At 45.7% G+C, this 24241-nt stretch overlaps 1 protein-coding gene across 1 annotated transcript in view; it reads right to left on the bottom strand.

Annotated features, from left to right (window-relative positions):
- Positions 1-2102: 2102 nt before the first annotated feature.
- The window catches only part of LOC137342726 (lysophospholipid acyltransferase 2-like), a 54908-nt gene continuing 32769 nt past the window's right edge, over positions 2103-24241 (bottom strand). The window contains exons 4-13 of the mRNA XM_068006881.1: positions 23642-23737; positions 18292-18347; positions 16823-16877; positions 12926-13112; positions 8061-8253; positions 7863-7966; positions 7672-7736; positions 6649-6781; positions 5114-5265; positions 2103-4308 (exon numbers count right to left, since the gene is read on the bottom strand). Of these exons, the coding sequence (XP_067862982.1) occupies positions 4113-4308; positions 5114-5265; positions 6649-6781; positions 7672-7736; positions 7863-7966; positions 8061-8253; positions 12926-13112; positions 16823-16877; positions 18292-18347; positions 23642-23737 (1237 nt within the window). The 3' untranslated portion in view covers positions 2103-4112. The remainder of the gene's footprint in view (positions 4309-5113; positions 5266-6648; positions 6782-7671; positions 7737-7862; positions 7967-8060; positions 8254-12925; positions 13113-16822; positions 16878-18291; positions 18348-23641; positions 23738-24241) is intronic.

Raw genomic sequence — 24241 nt, 5'->3', positions numbered from 1 at the left:
TTGAGGATACAGCGCAATGCAACAGTACTTAGGCAGACCCTGAATAGATAATATTTACCTCATGGCTGGGGATCCAAATGCATCACAGTTCTGAGCTCAGTATTCAGGCTCATCATACCCTTCAAATCCCAAATTTTCGTCACTTTTATACCTTTCTCTTACCCCCATTACATGACTCTCTGCTTACCTCCACTGTACATAACCACATCAAAAGGTAAGAACAACTCCATAGAAGGAGAAACCAATCAGCACCAATGCTCAGTTAATCAGCTGCTTTCCTCACTAACAACATGGAACTAAAAAGATTAGTGTAACTGCCTATTTGTTATCTTATGCACATTCCAAGTGCAACTACCAGTTATAAGTCTGTCCTTGATTATGTATCATTCAACACTGATTTGATTTTAAACTCTATTTAGAAAGATAATGTTTTACGCAGACATTCTGTCCTCGCAGCTACAATGATTAACATAGGTGAAAATAACTCAGCTTTCATATATCTTTGTTTCTAACTTCCTTAACTTGGCTAAAGTAGGGACATTCTCCCTATGTTTCTCGCTCGTGGTCATCAGTTAAATTCTCATGAGGCTAGAGCCAAACAACCTCGCTCTCTCTCCCCCCACCCCCCTTCCCCCATTAAGCAGGTGGTTACTTCATATTGGAACCTGGTGGTGCCTGTAAGGGTCAGTCTCAGTTCAAACGTTCACTGGTCACTACCTTGGAATTGCTGTACACTTATAGCTATTTTAAAATATTACAATTTAAGAATCACACTTCCCTACTTGTAAGGAATCTTACAACACCAGGTTATAGTCCAACAATTTTATTTTAAAATCACAAGCTTTCGGAGACTATCTCCTTCGTCAGGTGAGTAGTGAACATTCACTCACTCACCTGACGAAGGAGATAGTCTCCGAAAGCTTGTGATTTTAAAATAAAACTGTTGGACTATAACCTGGTGTTGTAAGATTCCTTACATTTGTCCACCCCAGTCCATCACCGGCATCTCCACATCACTTCCCTACTTAACAAAGGCTAAAAGCCAACATTACAACAATATGAAGAAAAAATAGCGGTACTACATTATCACACTGCAAGTCCGTCTGATTAACCCTTTTCTAGCACCAGTACAGAGGAGAATTAGAAGTTAGAACTAAGCTGGTTAAAAGCAAAACCAGGAACAGTTTGCTCATACAAAGGAGGATTGGAAAATGCACTGACCTAGAAAGCCATAGATGCAGAATCAGTTCAGACTTTTAAAAGGGAGACAGATACTTACTTGGAAAGGAAGAGTAGGGATACGGAGAAGGAGCAAGGAATTGGGAGTGAAGAAATAAACAGCTGCCACGGCTAACAAAAGTTGGAGGGAAGTCTCGATTGGCCTGCTCCTGTTCCTAAATTATACCCCAAAGAAGATTAAGATCAATCCTGTCAGTTTTGTTCCCTTATTGTTCCGAATTAACATGAATAAAATTGAGCATTTTAAAATCAGTGATATCAGTTTAAGAAACATTGGTAGTTATACTAAAGATTTACAAAGCACTGGGCAGTCCACATACAGGGCATGTTTCCAATACACATACATGCCAACCGGGAAAACTAACAAAAGCTGACTCAAGGCTGCAAAAATAAAAAAAGTGACATGTTTCTTCAAAATCAGGAACAGCCCTGGTTATAAGCCGATCCATAATATAATAAATTTACTGGGATAGAGTTTCCGTTAGATTTGCGCCCAGATTCCAGTGCAATCGGCCAAACCAGCGCAAAAGTTCAGGGATTATTAAACTTAAGTGCGTTACGCCCGAAACCACTTATTTTTGGGTTTTCCGCGACCTTTTGCATTGGTTCAAGATTCAATTCGCCCGAATCAGGTCCCGCCCACAAAACTGGCACAGCCGCCAATGGTGGGGCGATGAAAATCAGGGATGCGCGAGAGGCCAGAATTGGAGGAGCGCAGAGATCTCGGAGGGTTGGAGGGGCTGGAGGAGGTTACAGAGATAGGGAGCGGGCGAGGCCATGGAGGGATCTGAAAACAAGGATGAGAATTTTAAAATCGAGGTGTTGCCAGACCAGGAACTGTAAACAAAAAACACAGCAGCCAGTTTAAAATGTCAAAATTATTTTATAAAAGCAAAACATACCAGTTTTGTGATTTAAAACTTTTAGTTGGACTTTTTTTTTTAAAAAAAAGCACAATTCAGTATCATGTAAAATCATTCCAACAGACCTTTAGGTTTGACCAATCAAATTTACTTTGTAAAACAGTACACAAAGGAGCTTTCATTCCAGTGGGACGAGTCAGAACATAAACGGTTAACAGTCACGGGTCGCCCGGCTCCTTCATTGACTCATCCGGCGGTGAAGACACCATTTTTGCCGGTATTTGGTTGCGAGACCCAGGAAGTTGCAAACTGGCCTCACTGAATCTGTGAATCGATAAAGCGATTCAGATCGGTCCAGCTCTGCTGAATGAAGGAGTTCAGCATCATTTTCACTTCAAAAAGTATATTTCTCACCTGTCAGTTCTGGGTCAAAGATCGAGAGCTCACGGTGAGGCATTAAGAGGAAAAAATCTTAGGTCCTTCCAATACATTGTTGGATCGTTACATTCACCGTTACTTCTCTATGAGATCATTCCCTTCACTCTGGTTTTGCATAAGGTTACAAAAAAATTCTTTGGCCTTAAAAATGCTGCATGCTTTCAAGAGAAGTTGACGGCAAATAATCTCCAGAAAACTGTTTCGAGCGTAGTGAATTCTACTTTACGCCATCAAATCTAAAGTCAAGGCTGGGGAAAAAAATAACACTGAGATTTCAAAGGAGTACCTGACTTCCACATGGCCCCACCATCCCTCAGAGGTTCCACTTTTAACAATGCCCATGAGTGTCACCCTCAGTTAATTTGTGTTTTCTCACTAACTTCATACGGACCTTGGGCATTGATATCTAAACCAGGCCTGGACCTTCAACCAGTGTAAACAGAATTGGTTTAGGACACAGGCCAAAGCCCTGACGCTTGTCTCAAAAGATGCAATTAGCATTGAATTCAAAATAAAATATGCATGTCAAAAAATAAATAAATACACATCAGTCATAGCTAAGGTTGTAAAGGGAGTCAAACTCTGACCTGCATTGTTATGTTAGAGAGGTTGAGATGTCAATTGGAATGAATGCCAGAACAAGGCTATACATTGTCAAGCAGTGTGCTCAGGGACCTGTGCACATCATGACGAGATAAAGCTCAATGTTGCCATGGACAAATTGGTGATGGTGGCAAATGTCACATATTCACAATCCTTATCAACACTGTTTCTAAACGCGTTGAGTTATGTAACAAGTAGTCTACTGGTCATGGTTGTGAGCTTCCCAAGCTGTCAATCACTGGACTCCTCCCAGTTTGGGCAGTATGAGTTTGGGTGAAGCAGAAAGAATGGACAATGCCTATCCAACCCTGGCAGAAGTCTATCTTTAGTTGGCCAGTTTTAGTGGTAGCGGTGGAAGAGCCTTGGTGACATGTTGCTCCCCTTCTGCCCAACTAAAGGAGCTTCTCTAGATTCTTCATATAACTGAAGTCTTTCATCCCTGGCACCATTCTAGCAAATCTCCTCTGCACCCTCACCAAGGCCTTGACATCCTAAAGTGTGGTGCCCAGAATTGGACACAATACTCCAGCTGAGGCCTAACCAGTGATTTAGCATAACTTCTTTGCTTTTTTACTCTTATCTCAGGACGTGCAGTGCAAAGGGGAAGGGGTCTATTTTTTTTTTTTTTTTAAAAGTCTTGGCCTGATATCTATTTGAAAGTTTCTCCAGGAAGGGTGTGGAAGGTCGTCAAAGTGCCAGTAATGATGATGAGTACCTACAGTATTAAAACCAAACAATCGAGGAGAGTCAAAGGTTTGATTGCTACACACCTCACCGCTGGTCTTTCATGACCCAAACCACTTTCTTCAGCTAATACTGAATTGAGGAGCAGCTTTCAACAGCATCGCAAGTAACATTAAGAGTTTGCCCGAGAGGGTTTACTTTGGCTGCTTTTCCTGAACAAGTTAAAATTAGTCCATCAAACGTTCCGCTTCCTCTCCTCTTAGGTTCTAGATGTCCCTCTCTCCACTAGTCAATCTTCTTCCGATGGTTTTGGTTGTTGTCCACATGCGCCCGTCCATTCTGTTGCCCATTGCAGTGGTGTATTATCTCAGTGTTCTTAGTCTCTGGGCGACTCTGTCGTTCCTTCAATGTACACCTTGGTTTCTTTGGCAACACCAGGATGAGAACAATGGCAATGATATGGAAACTGAAGTACCAGGTCCTGAGGGGACAAAATACAGAAACTGAATTCATAGGATCACAAAACCTTACAGCGCAGAAGGAGGCCATTCGGCCCATTGTGCCTGTGCTGGCTCTTTGAAAGAGCTGTCCAATTAGTCCCACTCTCCTGCTCCTTCCCCATAGCCCTGCAAATTTTTCCTTTTCAAATACTTATCCAATTCCCTTTTGAAAGTTACAATTGAATCTGCTTCCACCGCCCTTTCAGGCAGCGCATTCCAGATCATAACAACTCGCTGAGTAAAAAAAATTCTCCTCATCTCCCCTCTGGTTCTTTTGCCAATTACAGTACTTTGTAATTATAGCTAAAGAAGCAAAGAAGGGTCTTTCATTCACATTGACTGGCTGGTCACCAAATGAAATGACCAGGGAGCACCCTACAGACACATTAAGGCAAGTTGGTTGTCATCTTGCTCACTTTCTTAGTAGCCCAGTTGCCATTTTAAGATGCGCAATGACCATTTGAAAAATGAAATCCAGAATGAAGTGTCTACAGACTAACCAGGTGAAGCAATGCCTTTCTCTCACATCGCGGGGTAAATCCTTTCCAATGGAAATCCACGTAGGGGTAGATGGAAGGGTGGAAAGACCTATCGTGGAGTGCTTGGGTTACGCACCAGTGATCGCAGATAGATGCGTTCATTGCTAGCTACTTTACCAGCTATGAATAACATGGCCTTCAGTTACTAATATTACATTCTGCTGTCTCCGATAGCAATGTGAGGGGCATAAATGGCAAATCACTTTGATCGACTAATGGTCTTCGTTAGTTTGACGCATCTCCTCACCTGTAAAACTCGAGTGATGGATCCACAAACGGAAGGACGAATGGCGTTACTGTGTAGCTCACCACCACCTGCGTCGTCGCCCACGTCACTATGTCGTAGAACGCCTTGCGTGTTGGCGAAACAAGGAAATGGGGCCTCAAGTTGTTTCTAACCTGGTTAAAACCACACACACACAAAATTAAACTTGTTTGAGAGGCAGGTAAATGGACTTAAGATACAGATCAGCCATGATCTAATTGAATGGCGGAATCGGCTTGTGGGGATGAATGGCCTCCTCCTGCTCCTATGTTCCGAGATCTCTGCGCCTCTCCAATTCTGGCCTCTTTTGCGCATCCCCGATTTTCGTCGCCCCACCATCAGCCGTGCCTTCAGCTGCCTGGGCCCCAAGCTCTGGAATTCCCTCCCTAAACCCAGTGATAGACGAAGGTTTCTTGCCATGGGTTGTGCTCAAATTGGGAGCAATGTGGGTTTCAGGGTTGAGGCAGTTTGCTTGTTCTTGGTTCATTTTCTATTTTTTATTTCCAACGTTCCTGGTTTTTGTTTTTAATCTCCGCAAAGCTCCTAAATTTGTCTGAAGTCAGACCTCCATCTTGTGGAATGTGCGCCTGCTCTGTAGACGTACATCCCAAAAAGTAACTATACTTTGCTGATGTACACATCTGCCCGACTGCCAGAAGTTCTGCTCGGACATTTTGTTTGTCCAGTCCTCCAATCTAGAAAGCTAATGAAGTGGAACAGAACCATGAAGGACCGTGCCTTCAGTGCCCAGGCCCTAAGCTCTGGAATTCCCTCCCTAAACCTCTCTCTCCTCCTTTAAGACACTCCTTAAAACCTACCTCTTTGACCAAGCTTTTGGTCACCTGTCCTAATATCTCACGTGGCTCAGTGTCAAATTTAGTTTGATAATCGCTCCTGTGAAGCACCTCGGGACTTTTTACTACGTTAAAGGCGCTATATAAACGCAAGTTGTTGTTGTTATAATCAATCTCAGGGGACACCCCACCTTACACGGCCAGATTGGTACAAGCGTCGCTGCTGTGCCCTTGCAGTAGGGTTGCCAACTCTGGTTGGCCGTATTCCTGGAGGTTTCATCACATGACCTCCCACCTCCAACTGTCCCGCCCACTCATTTCTCTCCCCCACCGCACCCCACCCCACCCCCACATCTCCAATATTTTTATAACTAATAAATGAAAAAGACATACAATCTTTTTTTAATGCCCCTATGACTTTTCTCCCGGGCGATGCCCGCAGCATTTTCCAAAAGACTCCAGGATAATCCTGGAGGGTTGGCAACCCATCCCTGGCCATGCAAATGACCCAGTCCCCAGAGTCTGAGATTGGAAGTTGGCGGGGGGGGGGGGGGGGGGGGGGGCTGGGAAACAGATCTCCATCCTGGGGGGGGGGGGGTGGGGGGCGGTGGGGGGGTTCTTGCGATGGTCGAGCGGTCGGACCCCCAGGAATTTTGGGTCCCACATCCCTTTACGTGCAACCGCGTAACTGAAAACCAGACAAAACTGTCCAGGTTTACTTACTGCTCTGGCCGCTAGTGTCATAAACATGCCTGCGATGAAGGTGAAGTAATAGCCTGGGTAAACTCCATGCCATATTGCAGATAGAAGGAATGTCACCAACGTGGGATTGAAAGGACATCGATCATAGCAGACTCTAACGGGAGACAACAGCAGCATGGGTTATTAACACTTAGTGTCCAACTAGTGAAATCCATCCCCATACGCCCCCCCACCCACCTTCCATCCCCATATGCCCCCCCACCCACCTTCCATCCCCATACGCCCCCCCACCCACCTTCCATCCCCATACGCCCCCCCACCCACCTTCCATCCCCATACGCCCCCCACCCACCTTCCATCCACATTTCCAGGGAAACGAAAGTAGAGTAGACACCTCCAGTTGAAGAGCTAGTACCAGCACAGGGCCAACGGGATGAACGACCTCGTCTGCTGTAATCTTTACGGTTCTGTAACCCTCAACCACCTACCCATTTCCAGGATGGATTCACCAGTTTCCAAAACCGAGTGCAGTTCAGCAGTGAACGCAAAGTAAAAAGCACCAGAAACTCTACTTGTAGCAACCAATGATAAGCTTTTTATTGTTTAGTTGGTAAATACAATGGCCAGTGTGATAAAGACCAGGAAATTCCCAGGTTGAATCACCAGTTTGTGCTGAGTGAGTGGGTTTCGACCATGTTGGAAACAACAACAGGGCTCAGGACCTTTGGGGTAAGAAGTGAGGAAAGTTAAAATTAGCCAGTATTCCTACCGCCAATTGCTTTCCGATGACCCTGACAGACACTGGGTGGAGAAGCATTGGGCTTGGCTCTGAGGCCTCACTCAGCTGGTTAGCCCGATAACACTCACTGTCACATGAAGAATGACAACTTGGGTGAGGAGCCAAGTTGATGCCGGTGTCTGTGTAACTGTACCCGACTTGGTGCCTTCAGAAAAGTAGGGGAGCAACGGAAATATCGGACAATATATAACTTGGTCTGAAGCAGGCTGTGAGCTGGCACTGCGCTGTAGACTAGAACTACTTACTGTTTGAGCCACAGAGCAGTCTGTATGTTCCAATTGTCAATAAACATCTTCATGCTCGTTGCAAACTGAAAAATAAAAGCAGCAGTGAATTACAGTCCATCCATTTTGTGATAAAGGTGTGTGGGCGCGGGCCCGCAGGGGCGGGCGCGGGCCCGCAGGGGCGGGCATGAGTGTACACTTTCAGTTCTTACCTCTATCTTGACGATGTTGAGATTGGAGACCAGGTCCCAGCGAGGTTTGCCACGACTGTCGTAACCGGTGAACCCAAACCCTGCGGCATTATTGACGGCATCAGCTGTGTGGAAAACAAACAAATTCACAATCCAGTGGTGAAAGGACAGTTTGCTACCAATTCCTGTTGTATGTATTAGGTCTAACATCGTGCTTACCAATAGTCCAAGCAAAATAATACTTGGGTCTGCAGGCCAGGAGGGAAATGTAGAGATAGAACAAGCGTCCGGGGATCGATCCTGTGAGAATAAAGGTTTCGTCTGTGTTGTAGGAGATGGGAAATACTTCCAACAGCGTCAGGTGCATAAACGCACACACGGCACAGATCAGTACCTTGCATCCCACAGCACGCTGCAGAAAGAATCGATTTAACCCCAGTCAATGAACAGATTCCATAGCAAGAGACGATTCACCCTCAGCTTTGTAAAATCCCTGGTACACGAGACCATCCCCAACACCCCTTTCCCCAAATGCAAATTCCTCAGCACGTCCGAATGCTTATAAACTTGCTCTGTTGCGAGAACAACCCAATCTGGCAAAAGAACCAGGAAATTAGGAGACTTTTTTTTATACACATGATCTGGAATGCGCTGCCTGAAAGGGCGGTGGAAGCAGATTCAATAGCAGGGAATTGGATACACACTTAGAATCATAGAATGATACCACACAGGAGGAGGCCATTTGGCCCATTGCGCCAGTGCAGGCTCTTTGAAAGAGCTATCCAATTAGTCCCACTCCCCTTGCCCTTTCCCCACAGCCCTGCAAATTTCTCCTTTTCAAGTATTTATCCAATTCCCTTTTGAAAGTTACTATCGAATCTGCTTCCACCGCCCTTTCAGGCAGCGCATTCCAGATCATCATAACTCGTTGTGTAAAGCAAAGGAAAAATTTGCAGGGCTACGGGGAAAAGATCAGAGGGAGTGGGACTAATTGGATAGCTCTTTCAAAGAGCCTGCACTGGCAAGATGGGCCGAGTGGCCTCCTTCAGTGCTGTATGATTCTATGCTTGACATTGGTCTCCCTGGATTATGTATCAACTGCAACCAAGAGATTAATTGGCCAAGACTGACCTCAGGCATGTGTCACACTGAGCCAGCACGAGAAGGCCTGAGAGCGCAGTTCAGGGTTACTCTTCCTCCAGCCACGAGGAGTGATGGAGTCACTGGACGTGGGCTGTAACTCCAATGCGTTATCCTCTACAGGTGCTAATGATGGCTCCCAATGTGAAGAACAAACAAACTTGCATTCATATAGCACCTTCCTCATCCCCAGGACGTCCCAAAGTGCTTCACAGCCGAGGAAGTACCTTTGAAGTGTAGTCACTGTTGTAATGTAGGAAATGCGGCAGCCAATTTACGCACAGCAAGATCCCACAAACAGCAACGAGATGAATGAGCGGATAATCTGTTTTTAGTGATGTTGGTTGAGGGATAAATATTGGCCAGAACACCGGGGAGAACTCCCCCTGCTCTTCTTTAAATAATGCCACGGGATCTTTCACATCTGTCTGAAAAGGCAGATGGGACCTTGGTTTAACATCTCAGCCGAAAGACGGCACCTCTGACCATGCAGCACTCTCTCAGTACCGCACTGGGAGCGTCAGCCTAAATTTTTGTGCTCAAATCTCTGGAGTGGGACTATGAACCTACAATCTTCTGACTCAGAGACAAGAGTGCTACCCACTTAGCCAGGGCTGACGCCTAACTCCAGTAAAGAGGAGTTAACCGTGGTGACATCCAGTTACACAACTGAAACTATCTGTTAAGTTGTAATGCTGATCTCGATGAGGTGCCCCCCACTCTGTCACTTAGCAACAAACCATCACCTCACGTGCAAGAGGGTGCAGTGAGCAAACACAGCCACAATGTGGAGCTCTTTACATGGAAAAGAGCCACTGAGTCCGTCTCACACCGAGCAACGTGTTCAGCAGGGCACTACTTTCAAAAGGTCCGTATTATTGTGTAAAAGTAATGCGGTTTTAGACATATCACGCAGCACTGGTGGAAAGCTGAAACCACACCGTTATTCTGACAGAACTATCACAGGAAAAAATCAAACACTTCGCCAGCTGGGTTTGGACAAAGGCCCTTTGATCTCATCGTTTCCCCAATTCCATCCCCACCATCTGCCCCAATACTGCGCCTGGCTGTTCACTTAAAAGGAATCCAGAGTCCGGGCAACGTGCTCCCACTGTTGATCAGTGCATAAAAAATACTTCCCTGTGTCTGTCCTAAACTTGCCTTTCACAGGCCCCGGAACTGCCGATTTAGCGGACTTTGTCCGGTTTAACGGTTTATTTTCTTTATCCCGTTGAGCACTTGCTTACAAACCAACATCGCCAAATCAGAGGGAGCTTGCTGTGCGCAAATTGGCTGCTGCGTTTCCTACATTACAACAGTGGCTGCACTTCAAAAGTACTGCATTGGCTGTAAGGAGCTTTGGGACGTCCTGAGGTTGTGAAAGATGCTATATAAATGCAAGTTCTTCTTTCTTTCTTAATAGAAGGATGTGCTGATAGGATGAGATGAAGCAGGGTGGGAGGAGGCTCGCATGGATTGTAAATGCTAGCATAGAACAGTTGGGCTGAATGGCCCATTTCTATGCTGTAGGCTCTATGTAACTATGTAACAGTCTTTTTGTACTTCTGTACTGTAACTGTATTTGATTCCTGACCGTTTATGTTACCTTATTCTTTACCTTGGTCTGATCTTTCTTCTTATCTCCTGTTGCTTTTATCTTCAGGCTTATGTTATTGCTACCAGATCCATCTCCCCGTCTTAGAATCATAGAATCATAGAAGTTACAACATGGAAACAGGCCCTTCGGCCCAACATGTCCATGTCGCCCAGTTTATACCACTAAGCTAGTCCCAATTGCCTGCACTTGGCCCATATCCCTCTATACCCATCTTACCCATGTAACTGTCCAAATGCTTTTTAAAAGACAAAATTGTACCCACCTCTACTACTGCCTCTGGCAGCTCGTTCCAGACACTCACCACCCTTTGAGTGAAAAAATTGCCCCTCTGGACCCTTTTGTATCTCTCCCCTCTCACCTTAAATCTATGCCCCCTCGTTATAGACTCCCCTACCTTTGGGAAAAGATTTTGACTATCTACCTTATCTATGCCCCTCATTATTTTATAGCCTTCTATAAGATCACCCCTTAACCTCCTACTCTCCAGGGAAAAAAGTCCCAGTCTGTCTAACCTCTCCCTGTAAGTCAAACCATCAAGTCCCGGTAGCATCCTAGTAAATCTTTTCTGCACTCTTTCTAGTTTAATAATATCCTTTCTATAATAGGGTGACCAGAACTGTACACAGTATTCCAAGTGTGGCCTCACCAATGCCCTGTACAACTTCAACAAGACATCCCAACTCCTGCATTCAATGTTCTGACCAACTTACCAGTTTAACTCCTATCTGCTGCCCTATTTGTCCCTCCTGCTCGGACTCTGGGCCCATTCCAGTTCAGGTGGAGCCCGTCCCAGCGGTACAGCTCTTCCTGTCCCAGTACTGGTGCCAGAGTCCCATGAAATGGACCCCCTCCTTCCCACACCAGGCCAAGCAGTCACCTTCCTGATCTGCCTATCCCTATGCCAATTAGCATGTGGCTCGAGGAGCAATCCTGAGGTTCCCACCTGTGAAATTACATACTTGCTCTCTCGGGAACCACAAGCATCATTTTGTTTAGCTCTGGGCAGGAGAGAGAACATTTAAACCTCTCACAATCTTGTGAGAAAAATAATGAGAATGGAGGTTGGTTGGTCGATCGCTCCCCCTCTTAACGATCGTGCTTTGAGCTGAGATTTACCTCTTGTACATTGGTCTCTTCCTCCAAAATTATATATATTTTACATATAGTGCTTCCCACCTTCTCCCTCCCATTTATACCAAGGACTATACTGGCCATTTAATATAACTGCAAGTAGGCTCAGCCATCGAGATGCCTTGGAGGGAGGTTTTGAAATTTCACCCACAAAGAGAGAATTAAAAAGGCTAATGGAATGTGGAAGTCATGTTACAGTTCTCTGGTTAGACCGCATTTAGAGTACTGCGTTGAGTTCTGGGCACCTCTGGAAGGATATATTGGCATTGGAGGGGGTGCAGTGCAAATTCACCAGAATGATACTGGGGCTAAAGGGTTAAATTATCAGGACAGGTTGCATAGACTGGGCTTGTATTCCCTTGAGTATAGAAGATTAAGGGGTGATCTGATTGAGGTGTTTAAGATGATCAAAGCCGTTAATAAGGTAGAGAGAAACTATTCCCTCTGGTGGGGGGAGTCCAGAACAAGGGGGCAAAACCTTAAAATTAGAGCTAGTCCGTTCAGGGGGTGATGTCAGGAAGCACTTCTTCACACAAAGGGGAGTGGAAATCTGGAACACTCTCCCCCAAAAAGCTGTTGAGGCTGGGGGTCAAACGAGTGAACCAAAAGGCAGCAGTAAAAGCGGGAGAACGGGCGGAGGGCCTGCCTATCAGCTGGCAGTGGGCCGGGGCACAGTGGAGCCTAGAGGAACATCCCTGCTCCCTCCCAGTCTCACAAAAATTACCCTCCCCAACAACGTTCCAGGCCTTATCGTTTTAAAGTGGGCTCGCTCGATCCCTATAGGTCTCTCACCGCTTGGTACAAATGGGCGGAGAGTGCACAGCGCACGCTCCACCCATTTGTGTGTGAAAATTGCAATCGGGGTCCTAGGAGCCATGGCTCGATGGGTAACATGACCTCCCGCCTCCCGCCCCCGCAACATTCCCAGCATTGTCACCCCCATCACCAGTATTTCTGTAACTAATAAACAAAAGTGTTCAAAGCAAATTATTTTAAGCCCCTATGATTTTTCTCCCTGGGTTTTTGCTTGCAGATGCATCCAGGGCGTTCAGCTTTAATTCCTGGAGGCTCCAGGACAATCCTGGAGGGTTGGCAACCCCTGGTCAAGAGAACCAAGGTGGCCGCTTTGTTTCTACCCATTAAAAGTCAAAGGTTTTCTTTTTTTTAAAAAAAAAGTGTCAGTTCATCAGCATACCAGAGGTGAAGGATCATGCTGCCCAGGTTTGTTGCTCTTCTGCCCGTTAGCAAGATGGTTTGTTCGGATCTCAAAATTTCTGCCCTCTATGAAGGTGATGTAATCGTTGAAGGAGTTCAGAGGCCCTGCAAGGATTCCCATGAAGTTGAGGTTGTAGCTGAAGTACTCAAGCAGACTTGGTATTCGCCTGCAAGCCCCAATAAAAAAAGAGTCTTAGTCCAAAAGAACATTGTAGAGAAAGCAACCCGTACATAAGATATTGCATCACAATGCGTTAACATAAGGCACCGGCCTGAGGGGGACACGGCATCGGCCTGAGGGGGACACTCCACTCCTGGGAGGGGGACACTGACTGTACTTTATATTTTTCCTTTTTTGAAAGCTCCCTTCTGTCGTCTCCCCTCTTCTCCTGGGATACAGTTCCACAGGCCTCAGGTACCTTTAGGTATCTCACCCAAGGCCATTTTCCACGTCCAATCCTAGTGAGTGTCATCAGCCTATTTGACTGCAAGGGGCATCACAGTCAAATGTCAACTCTTGAACACTTTCCAACAGAGGCCACTCTACTGTAATCAGGAGTGGGACTGGCTGATTTTTCACCCTCCTAACCCAGGGATGTAAAATCCATACAGCACAGAAGGAGGCCATACTGCCTCTTTGAAAGAGCTATCCATTCCCTCCCAGTCTTTTCCACATGGTCCTGCAAATTTTTCCTCTTCAAGTATTTTTCCAATTCCCTTTTGAAAGTTACTATTGAATCTACTTCCACCGCCCTTTCAGGCAGTGCATTCCAGATCATAACAGCTCGCTGAGTAAAAAAAAATTCTGCTCATCTCTCCTCTAGTTCTTTAGACAAATATATTAAATCTGTGTCCTCTGGTTACCGACCCTTCTGCCACTGGAAACAGTGTCTCATTATTTACTCTATCAAAACCCCTCATGATTTCGAGCACCTCTATTAAATCTCCCCTTCTCCTTCTCTGCTCTACGGAGAACAATCCCAGTTTCTCCAGTCTCTGGTGGTGTCGAGCCCATTTGTGATGTTCTTTCCTCTGCCTCGATACTTACCATTCTAGTCCGTGATCTTTCTAGTCTGTGTCGGTAAAGTTACACAACAGGTGGTGCATTTACCAACTGAGCCATTACAGACTTCATTTGCATTTTCATGCATAGTAAAAATGGCTCACAAGAGTCCATTTCAATTAAATCACATCATCCAGGTGCAACACCAGCTACGGTACATGGCCTTATTGATCCAACATAAGCAGATACCACTAGTCTGTGAGACTTAAGATGTTAACTTAGTAACACTGCAACAGTAACTACAAGTCAAAAGTACTTCATTGGCTGGAAAGCTCTTTGGGACGTCCTGAGGTCTTTCCCTTTTTAAATGCAGAGGATTTTGAATCGCCTGGAAATGCACGTGTGTGAACGTTGAGTGAGGATCGGCTCAGGCTCAGTTGAGGCGCCTTCTGCAGTCAAATAGCCAGCTGGCACTCGCCATCTAGGCTCCCACAAAAAGAATGGCTACTTGAGCCAGGTATCTAGGGGCAACCAGCAAGGGGTCCTGACCTTTAGGAAAGGATGAGAGCGGAGCAAAGAAAAGGGGAAAAATAAAACGACAGATTGGGAAAGAGGGAAAATAGAGAAATGGGGAAAGAGTGGGGGAAAGAAAGAAAGGGGAGAATAAAGAGACAGATAAAGAGGGTAAGAGACCAAGGGGGAAAGAGAGAAAGTGGAGAGGGGGGTGGGAAACGGGGAAACGAGAGAAACGGGGGTGATAATTTATTTCTGATAGTCCTTTCTTGTTTTTACTTCAAAGTATGGTTTAAATGTATATTTTAATTTTATAGAGTTCATTCTTTGTCTCTGGATATTACTGTAATATTAGTGTGGTTTCTTCAGTGTCATAGGGTGTGAGTTTAAAACAAATAAAGTCAGTCAGAGTCATATCTTTGTATTATTGCAAAACTGCAGCACAAGATCAGAGTCAATTATTGAATCGTCGTTTTTTTCAGAGAGATGAAAGTGTTGATGGTTAATGAATAATCCTCAAGGATAGTCACCCGAGCTGCCAGTGCTCTTCCTACAATCAGCGTGTGTTCAAACTGCGCACGGCAAACACGGTGAATTGCTCTCCGCTTCACCGGGGGATCGCGCTGCGCCATAGGATCGAAACCCTTCTCCAACCTCACTTTTGAGTTTCCAGTGTGATGGGGAGTCTGATCACTGATCTCATTCTGTTTACACACAAACTTTAGGGGAAATCACAGTGCTGCGACACTATGGTTGATGTGTAAATACACTTCATGGTGTGTGAACATACCCCAATGGCTGGTGTGTAAACAGACTCCACGGTGTGTAAACATAACACTAAGGGTGTTGTGTAAAATCACTTCACGGTGTGCAAACATACCCTATCGCTGGTGTGTAAACACACTTCACGGTGTACAAACATACCCATGGCTGGTGTGTAAACACACTTCACGGTGTACAAACATACCCGTGGCTGGTGTGTAAAATCACTTCACAGTGTACAAACATACCCTATCGCTGGTGTATAAACACACTTCACGGTGTACAAACATACCCATGGCTGGTGTGTAAAATCACTTCACGGTGTACAAACATATCCATGGCTGGTGTGTAAACACACTTCACGGTGTACAAACATACCGCTATGGCTGCACACTTCATGGTGTGTAAACATACCCCTGTGGCTGGTGTGTAAATACACTTCATGGTGTGTACACATAACCCAATGAAACCAAAGCTTGAGAAGGTCAAAAGCCTGAACCTATACTTTTCCCTTCCTCTCTCTTTGACTCTTTCCCCTTTCCGATACCAGTGTGTGAACCCTGGATCAAACCATGGATAGATCCAACTGTGTTGATGGTAAAGGGATACTGGTTAAGACCAGTAATCTTATCAAAATCCTGGAACTCCCTTCCTAACAGCACTGTGGGAGAACCTTCACCACACGGACTGCAGCGGTTCAAGAAGGCGGCTCACCACCACCTTCTCAAGGGCAATTAGGGATGGGCAATAAATGCCGGCCTCGCCAGCGACGCCCACATCCCATGCATGAATTAAAAAAACAAAATCTTATTGGTCCATCAATTCTATTAGGGCTGTTTCAACAATCGATCAATATTGGTGCAACTTTGCATCACAGTTTAAATTAATGGGCAGCTTCCTGTGTGAACAAGAGGAAAATCTGTCCCTCCGTGTACTGAAGCTCTGAAGTCTTTTCCAGTAATATTCTCATCCTCGTTTTCAAATCCCTCCACGGCCTCACCCCTCCCTATCTCTGTAACCTCCTCCAGCCCTACAACCCTCCGAGATCTCTGCGCTCCTCCAATTCTGGCCTCTTGCGCATCCCCGATTTCCTTCGCTCCACCATTGGCGGCCGTGCCTTCAGCTGCCTAGGCCCTGAGCTCTGGAATTCCCTCCCTAAACCTCTCCGCCTCTCTCTCCCTCTCTCTCTCTCCTCCTTTAAGACACTCCTTAAAACCTCTTTGACCGAGCTTTTGGTCACCTGTCCTAATATCTCCTTATGCGGCTGGGTGTTAAATTTTGTTTGATAATCGCTCCTGTGAAGCGCCTTGGGACATTTTACTACGTTAAAGGTGCTACATAAATGCAAGTAGATTTTGTTTGTTACTTAACTAAAATTAATAACAAATGCTAAAATAAGTACGGTTCCAGTCACTAGAGTTGAAATCACATTGTACGATATTAGGAATGAAACCCATTCATAAGGAATTCCCTTGCCGTCTATTCTAACGGATTGCAGATGAAGGGATTACACACAAACACAGTAATCTGACTCTTTTCGCAGATATCACACTTTGCAATTTTGACCTATTTCTTCCCCGATGCGTGTTCCATACCTACCTCACTGCTAAACGTTTCTGAGATGGAGTCAGTTCATTTTCATCTCGGGCCAGACCTAAATAGAAAGAAGTCAAACAAGTTTGTCATTGTTTAGACACACAAAATAAATTCATTGTTTTACCTGGAGCCAAAGAAAGAAGAGAGGGGAAAGGCTTGCCTCAATCCTGCACCTCATCACATCTCAAAACACGGAACTACTTCAAAGTGGAGTCACAGGTGTTACTCAGCTAAACACAGCAGACAATAGGCGCACAGAAAGATCCCACAAGTTGTAATTCATCTGTTTAGGACCATGTTTTGTTGGGGGAGGAACGTTGGACAGGAAACTATGGAGGTGCTGTCCTTTGGATGAGAGTTAAACCGAGGCCCCGTCTGCCCTCTCAGGTGGACGCAAAAGATCCAATGGCACTATTTTGAAAAAGAGCAGGGGGTTTTCTCCCCGGGGTCCTGGCCAATATTCATCCCTCAACCAACATCACTGGAACAGATTATCTGACCATTACCTCCTGGCTGTGTGCGGGAGCTTGCTATCCGCAAATCGGCTGCCGTGTTTCCTACATTACCACAGTGACTAGACTTCAAAAGCACTTAATTGGCCGTAAAGCACTTTGAAACGTCCTGAGGTCGTGAAAGGCGCTATATAAATGCAAGTCTTTCTTTCTTTCTTTAACATCTAACTTAAAGGTCGCCCCATAGCCCTGCAAATTTTTCCTTTTCAAGTATCCATCCCATCTCTTTTTGAAAGTTACTATTGAATCTGCTTCCACCGCCCTTTCAGGCAGCGCATTCCAGATCATAACAACTCGCTGCGTAAAAAAATTTCACCTCACCTCCCCTCTGATTCTTTTGCCAATTACCTTAAATCTGTGACCTCTGGTTACCGACCCTCCTGCCAGTGGAAACCGTTTCTCCCTATTTACTCTACCGAAACCCTTCATGATTTTGAACACAACATTATGAAGGCCACACTTAATACAGCATCTGGTAGCTGTGTGTTTGTTGGGACCTTTACAATAGAGTCAGGTCCCAATCTCTCACTCTCAGCATCCATGGATACTTACCAGCAGAGGGCAGAAGGAAACAAACAGCAGCGGGAACCCTGACTGACTCGATCCGCCCTCGGGCCTAGAATTGGCTGAGGCCAATTATAATGGTCACATCTCCACCCCAGCCGGGATCAGCTAACTCTGGACCGATGGGGAAATCAAACCATGGTCCTTCCTGTATGTATAGTTCAGTGCCGTACTGTGCAGTGCATTTGCCCATAGCACCAGGAGTGGGCGTTGCGGCCTCTTGAGCCTGTTCCACTATCCTAATAGATTGTAAACAATTTTACAACACCAAGTTATAGTCCAACGATTTTTATTTGAAATCTAATAGATTGTGGCTGATCTAAAACCTCAGCTACCCATCAAGCTATCAGTTGGAACTCACTTCTTCCAGTTCAGGTTTCAGTTCAAGTCTCTTACCATCATGAAGCTCGAATGCCAACTTTGTTACTTTTTGAGTGATCACCATCAACGGCCTGTGAACAAAGGGAAGACACTTTAGTGGGCACCACACAACGAGCAAGGAGGGGTTTAACTCAAAATCCCGGGCCCCGATATTAACTTGGAGCCAGAAAAGAGAGCGGGGAGAGGGGAGGTAGGTTTGCGGGCAGGAAACCCAGAATTATGCGTTGCCCCGCAGGTCCGACCGAATTTAACGGTAGAACCTGTTTTTGAAGTTTTTCTAAAGGCTTCCTGCCCGATAGCCGGCACGAATGAGAGGCTGCTGCTTGTTGGGCAGGAAAGCAGCCAGGGAGCGGGTGGGAGGTAAGTCGGAGTTTGCATTGGGGGAGGGGGGGGGGTGGGTAGGGGCCGATCGTGGAGGGAGTCGGACATCGCGGAACGGTGGGGGGTTGGTGAGCAGTCTTTAAACAGAAAGTGCTGATGAAATCAGTAGTGGTTGGTGAAAATCCCTGGGCTGGACTCTGTGGTTAAACTGAATGAACAGATGCCAATGACTCTGACGCACATTTCAGGCTTCCCTCCCAGTGTCAATAACTTGTTGAACCTCATACCTGGATGATGTCACCATCAGTCACAACTTAAACAACGTCTAAAAGCAACATCAACGGAAAATAGATGGAACGAAAAGGGCTTTCATTAATTTCAAGTCCTAATACTTTATAACCATTTGCTAACTAGTGATGTGAGTCTGCCGTTAATACAGTTAATGACAGTGGTAGTCATTTTCATTAGAGTGGAGAAACTCAAGAGAGAGAGTCAATAGAGGCGTACAAAATTATGAGAAGCTTTGATAAGGTAAATAGAAAAAAAATCTCTACTTCTACTGAGTCAAGTAACTAGAGCGGACAAATTTATCATCACCTCAAGAACAAAAGGGAGGAGTTAGAAAAATACAAAGGGGAGTAGAAATCTGGAACTCTCTCCCCTAAAAAGCTGTTGAGGCTGGGGGTCAATTGAAAATTCCAAAACTCAGATTGATAGATTTTTGTTGGGTAAGGGTATTAAGGGTTACGGAACTAAGGCGGGTAAATGGAGTTAAGATACAGATCAGCCATGATCTAACTGAATGGTCGAACAGGCTCAAGGGGCTGAATGGCCTCCTCCTGTTCCCATGTTCCTATGGGGAAAAATTAAAAAGGTTATGGGAAAAGGGCAGGGGAATGGGACTAAGTGGATAGCTCTTTCAGAGAGCCAGCACAGACGGAATGGGCCGAATAGCCTCCTTCTGTTCAATAAGATTGTATGGATCTCTATGGACCTGAATCTGAAGTATCATTAGCATCATGAAGGACAAAGCAGCCTGCTTGATTGGCACCCCATCCACCACCCTAAACATTCACTCCCTTCACCACCGGTGCACTGTGGCTGCAGTGTGTACCATCCACAGGATGCACTGCAGCAACTCGCCAAGGCTTCTTCGACAGCACCTCCCAAACCCACGACCTCTACCACCGAGAAGGACAAGGGCAGCAGGCACATGGGAACAACACCACCTGCACATTCCCCTCCAATCACACACCATCCCAACTTGGAAATATATCGCCGTTCCTTCATCGTCGCTGGGTCAAAATCCTGGAACTCCCTTCCTAACAGCACTGTGGGAGAACCATCACCACACGGACTGCAGCGGTTCAAGGCGGCGGCTCACCACCACCTTCTCAAGGGCAATTAGGGATGGGCAATAAATGCTGGCCTCGCCAGCGACGCCCACATCCCGTGAACGAATAAAAAAAAGTATTTTGATATTTCACCCTCCCCCACACACAAACTAATGCAGTCCATTTCATGGGCCTTTTACACAGAGCCCACCCATTTACTCTCGGCCAGTCTTGGTTTAGTAGTTATTCTGTTGGACATCATGAGGCAGTGGCAGAGGATGGTTTATTGACAACTGGTTATTTATATGTAGTTACCAATTCACAGATAATCTTGCCAATCAGATTGACAGCAAACCGTTGCTGACATTCACACGGTGGCGACAGATACTGGAAACCGGTTGCTAAAATAAGTGAGTTGCCGACCCCATACCCACTCCATCACCACCACCGTAACACCTCCTGTCTCCATCCCTGCCTCAGCTCATCTGCTGCTGAAACCCTCATCCATGCCTTTGTTACCTCTAGTTTATGCTATTTTAATGCTCTCCTGGCCGGCCTCCCATCTTCCACCCTCCATAAACTTGAGCTCATCCAAAACACTGCTGCCAGTTTCCTAACTCGCACTAAGTCCCGTTCATTCATCATCACTGCTCGCTAATCTACATTGGCTCTCAGTCTGGCAACGCCTCAATTAAAAAATTATCATCCTTGCTTTCAAATCCCTCCGTGGCCTCATACCTCCCTATCTCTGTAACCTCCTCCAGCCCTACAACCCTCCGAGATCTCTGCGCATCCCCGATTTTCATCGCTCCACCATTTGCGGCCGTGCCTTGAGCTGCCTGGGCCCTAAGCTCTGGAATTCCCTCCCTAAACCTCTCCGCCTCTCTCTCCTCCTTTAAGACGCTCCTTAAAATCGACCTCTTTGACCTCACCTGTCCTAATATCTCCTTATGTGGCTCGGTGTCATATATTGTTTGATAATCGCTCCTGTGAAGCGTCTTGGAACGTTTTACTATGTTAAAGGTGCTATATAAAAGCAAGTTATTGATGTGGTTGATTTTGATAGAGGAAAGCACCAGTTCCTGGAGTTTTCCCAGCTTCACCTGTACACCAGATGTTTGGAACTAGCCATTATTCCGCAACTTGTCGACTAAACATCGGCTACATGTGAAAGGGATTGGAAAAGCCTTTCACCCTACTTGTCAACTCAGTTCCAAATGTTCTGGGACACAGCACCAGACGCCAGCGAATTAGCCTCACCAGGCACACGCGGGGCCTGGCCAATTCCCAGTGGTTACACAAGTTTCCGGGTGGAGGTCGCTTAGTACTTGGGAGCTGAATGGGTGGGAGGCACCGCTAGGAAAGGATATTTCGATAAAAGTGGAGAAGCCAGCGCATGTGGATGAGGCAAATGAAAAATTTAAGATATTTATACAAAGGAGTTTGGGTAACCTTTTTTCTTTCGTCAACCTGACTGAAAGAAGGAAAAGAGAGACGAAAGGATGAAGAAAGGGGAACGAAAGCCTTGCATTTATATAGTGACTCTCACGATCTCAGATGTCCCTAAGCACTTTACAGCCAATTAAGTACTTTTGAAGTGTAGTCACTGTTGTAATGTAGGAAACGTGGCAGCCAATTTGCATACAGCAAGGTCCACAAAGAGCAGAATCAGCACAGGTAAAACTTTGGGGTGCCCTGGGGCTGTGATAAGGCACGACATAAATGCACGTTTTTTTTTTCTTTCCTTCTTTCTAAGGAGAGACAACTTTGCAATATATCCCTGACTACCTACCCTCAATCAAGTATCTATTTTATCAATGCTGCAATGGTCAGTGCTTCTATAAACTTCCCTCTTTTGTTCCTTCCAAATCCCAAAATACATGACGCTACACAGGACGAGTGCACAACCTGCCACTCCAGCTCATTCTTTGCCTGGAGCTTGAAGCTCGAGCTCTCAGCCCTCCCTCAGTCCTCATTTCCTCCTACAATCTTCAGGCTTGAGAAACCCAACCTCAATGTCACCTAACCAGTATTTCTCGATTCACCTCATTTTCAAACTTTGTGGTATTCTACATTTTGACCTTTCACCTCGATTTCTCAGAAAGCAAAAGAAAAAAAAACGGTGACAACTCCAAATCTATTTATTCCCATTGACATTAGTCTATCCCCTAACGGAACCATTTCACAGATGACATTCCCAAGGTCCCAAAGTACTGCATCCTCCGGAGTATTTCAACATCTTTTAACCTTCCATCCTGTTTTGAGACAGACACACCTAGAACACTGGAAGAAAGGGCCATATGACCCATCAAACTCCTCTTCCTGCCTCTTATTCCCACTTTATCACGGACACACGTGGTGTGCACACATGAAGCTGGAAAAACTCCAGGAACTGATGCTTTCCTCAAACAAAATCAACCACAACAATAACTTTTCCCGGAGAAAAAGTTGGGCAAAGTTCCTTTCTATCTTCACCCAAAATTAAGTCAGATATTGCATTTTGTATCTTACATTGCATATCCTAGACCAGTTAGCATCCTCAGGACAACAAGTCCATGGTCCCAGCAGTTCAGGTACCATTATGTTCCATGCAACAACAACTTGCATTCATATAGTGCCTTTAAAGTAGTAAAACGTCCCAAGACACTTTACAGGAGCGATTATCAAACAAAATTTGACACTGAGCGACATTAAGAGTTTTTAGGACAGGTGACCAAAAGCTAGGTTAAAGAGGTAAGTTTAAAGGAACGCCTTAAAGGAGGACAGGGGGGTAGAGAGGTGGAGAGGTTTAGAGAGGGAATTCTAGAGCTTAGGGCCTTGGCAGCTGAAGGCACGGCCGCCAATGGTGCAGTGATGAAAATTGGGGATGCGCCAGAGGCCAGAATTGAAGGAGCTGAGAGGTCTCGGAGGGTTGTAGGGCTGGAGGAGATAGGAAGGGTTCCATATGATGGCATACAACTTTTTAAAATAATTCTTAAATAATTCCAGGGCTGGTGCTCTCTCACTGCTCTATCAGGAAATCTATTCCATGTGTCTTTGTTTGAAGAGCTTCCTGGCACCAGCCATTGCTTCATGTCCCCTTGCTCTTATCTCACTGTGAAGTAATTCTCTGAATCTTGCTTTTCCATATCAGTTACTATCGTATATACCTCAATAAGGTCACCTTTCAGTCATCACCTCCTCGGGGAGCACATGATCTGTTCAAACATTCCAATTTCCCATCGCACATTGAGGGTTGGGGTGGGGGGGTAGAAAGAAGAGCAGTAATTGTCAGTCACCAAAATGAACGCGATCATCGCTGAGATTTAAAGAGGGAATCCAAATGGGGGATGATTTTAATCTAATGCGCCCATCTGGGAAACTGTCGGGATTGGGTGGAGCACCGGTTTTACACTCTGCCCGATATTACTCTCCGTCGGCTATCTGGAATTCGTCCCCTCAGCGGCCTTTTTACATCCAGAAAACAGGCGAGACATGGTCCAATTTCTGGATCATAACAACTCGCTGCGTATAAGAAAATGTCTCATTAAGTCCATTAATACCTTGGTCAAGTGGATGTTATTGATAAGTGAGGCTAGTGAGTACAGCTGCTTTTATAGAGCCACACGTTGAATTGGCTCACATATTACAGGTCCAAGCGTCACACGGTGCCAACCTGAGAATAACCATTTCAAATCAGTAGCATGAAGGTGTCTTTCTCCCCTACTCACCCCGAGAAGTCAGCAGAACGTTCTTTGCCATCAAACACGTAGACTCGGATGATCTGACAGATGGTCAGGTAGGTCATTGCTACCAGGAAACTGTACCTGAAACAACACATTAAATAGTGGGTCAGATGAGAACAGGGTACATACACCATAGGTGCAGGGCCAATAGACGCGTGCTGCTCTAGTGCCTCACCCCGCCCCTCCCCCACACTCTCCTCTCCTGAACGAACAACTCTTTCTAGGGCATGGTACCACAGGTGCCAAACTGCCCACCATTACCTTTCCCCAAGTGGCCATTCTTCACGGGTGAGACTAGGTGAAGTCAGTCGGCATTTTGACCTTGGAGAGCATTGCAATCGTATTCTTCCTCCCAAACGTCCACGCTAGTGCATTTTCCAGCACTAGATAGTGAGCAGAAGAAGGAAACGGGGCTGATTTCTTCCCCCTGTCTAGCCCAGGGGCTATTATGGTACCACAACTCACGCCCATGTTAAGATCAGATAAACCTGCATGGACCAGGAATCAAACCTGGGACCTACATGGCCAGCCATGCACTTCCTACACGTGAAGGAAGGCTCCTTTAGAGAGAATCATTTCCAGTCT

The sequence above is a fragment of the Heptranchias perlo genome, chromosome 26 (assembly GCF_035084215.1).
Source record: "Heptranchias perlo isolate sHepPer1 chromosome 26, sHepPer1.hap1, whole genome shotgun sequence".
NCBI lineage: Eukaryota > Metazoa > Chordata > Chondrichthyes > Hexanchiformes > Hexanchidae > Heptranchias > Heptranchias perlo.
Note: the sequence above shows the minus strand (reverse complement) of the source record. Positions and strands in the feature narration are given on the sequence as shown.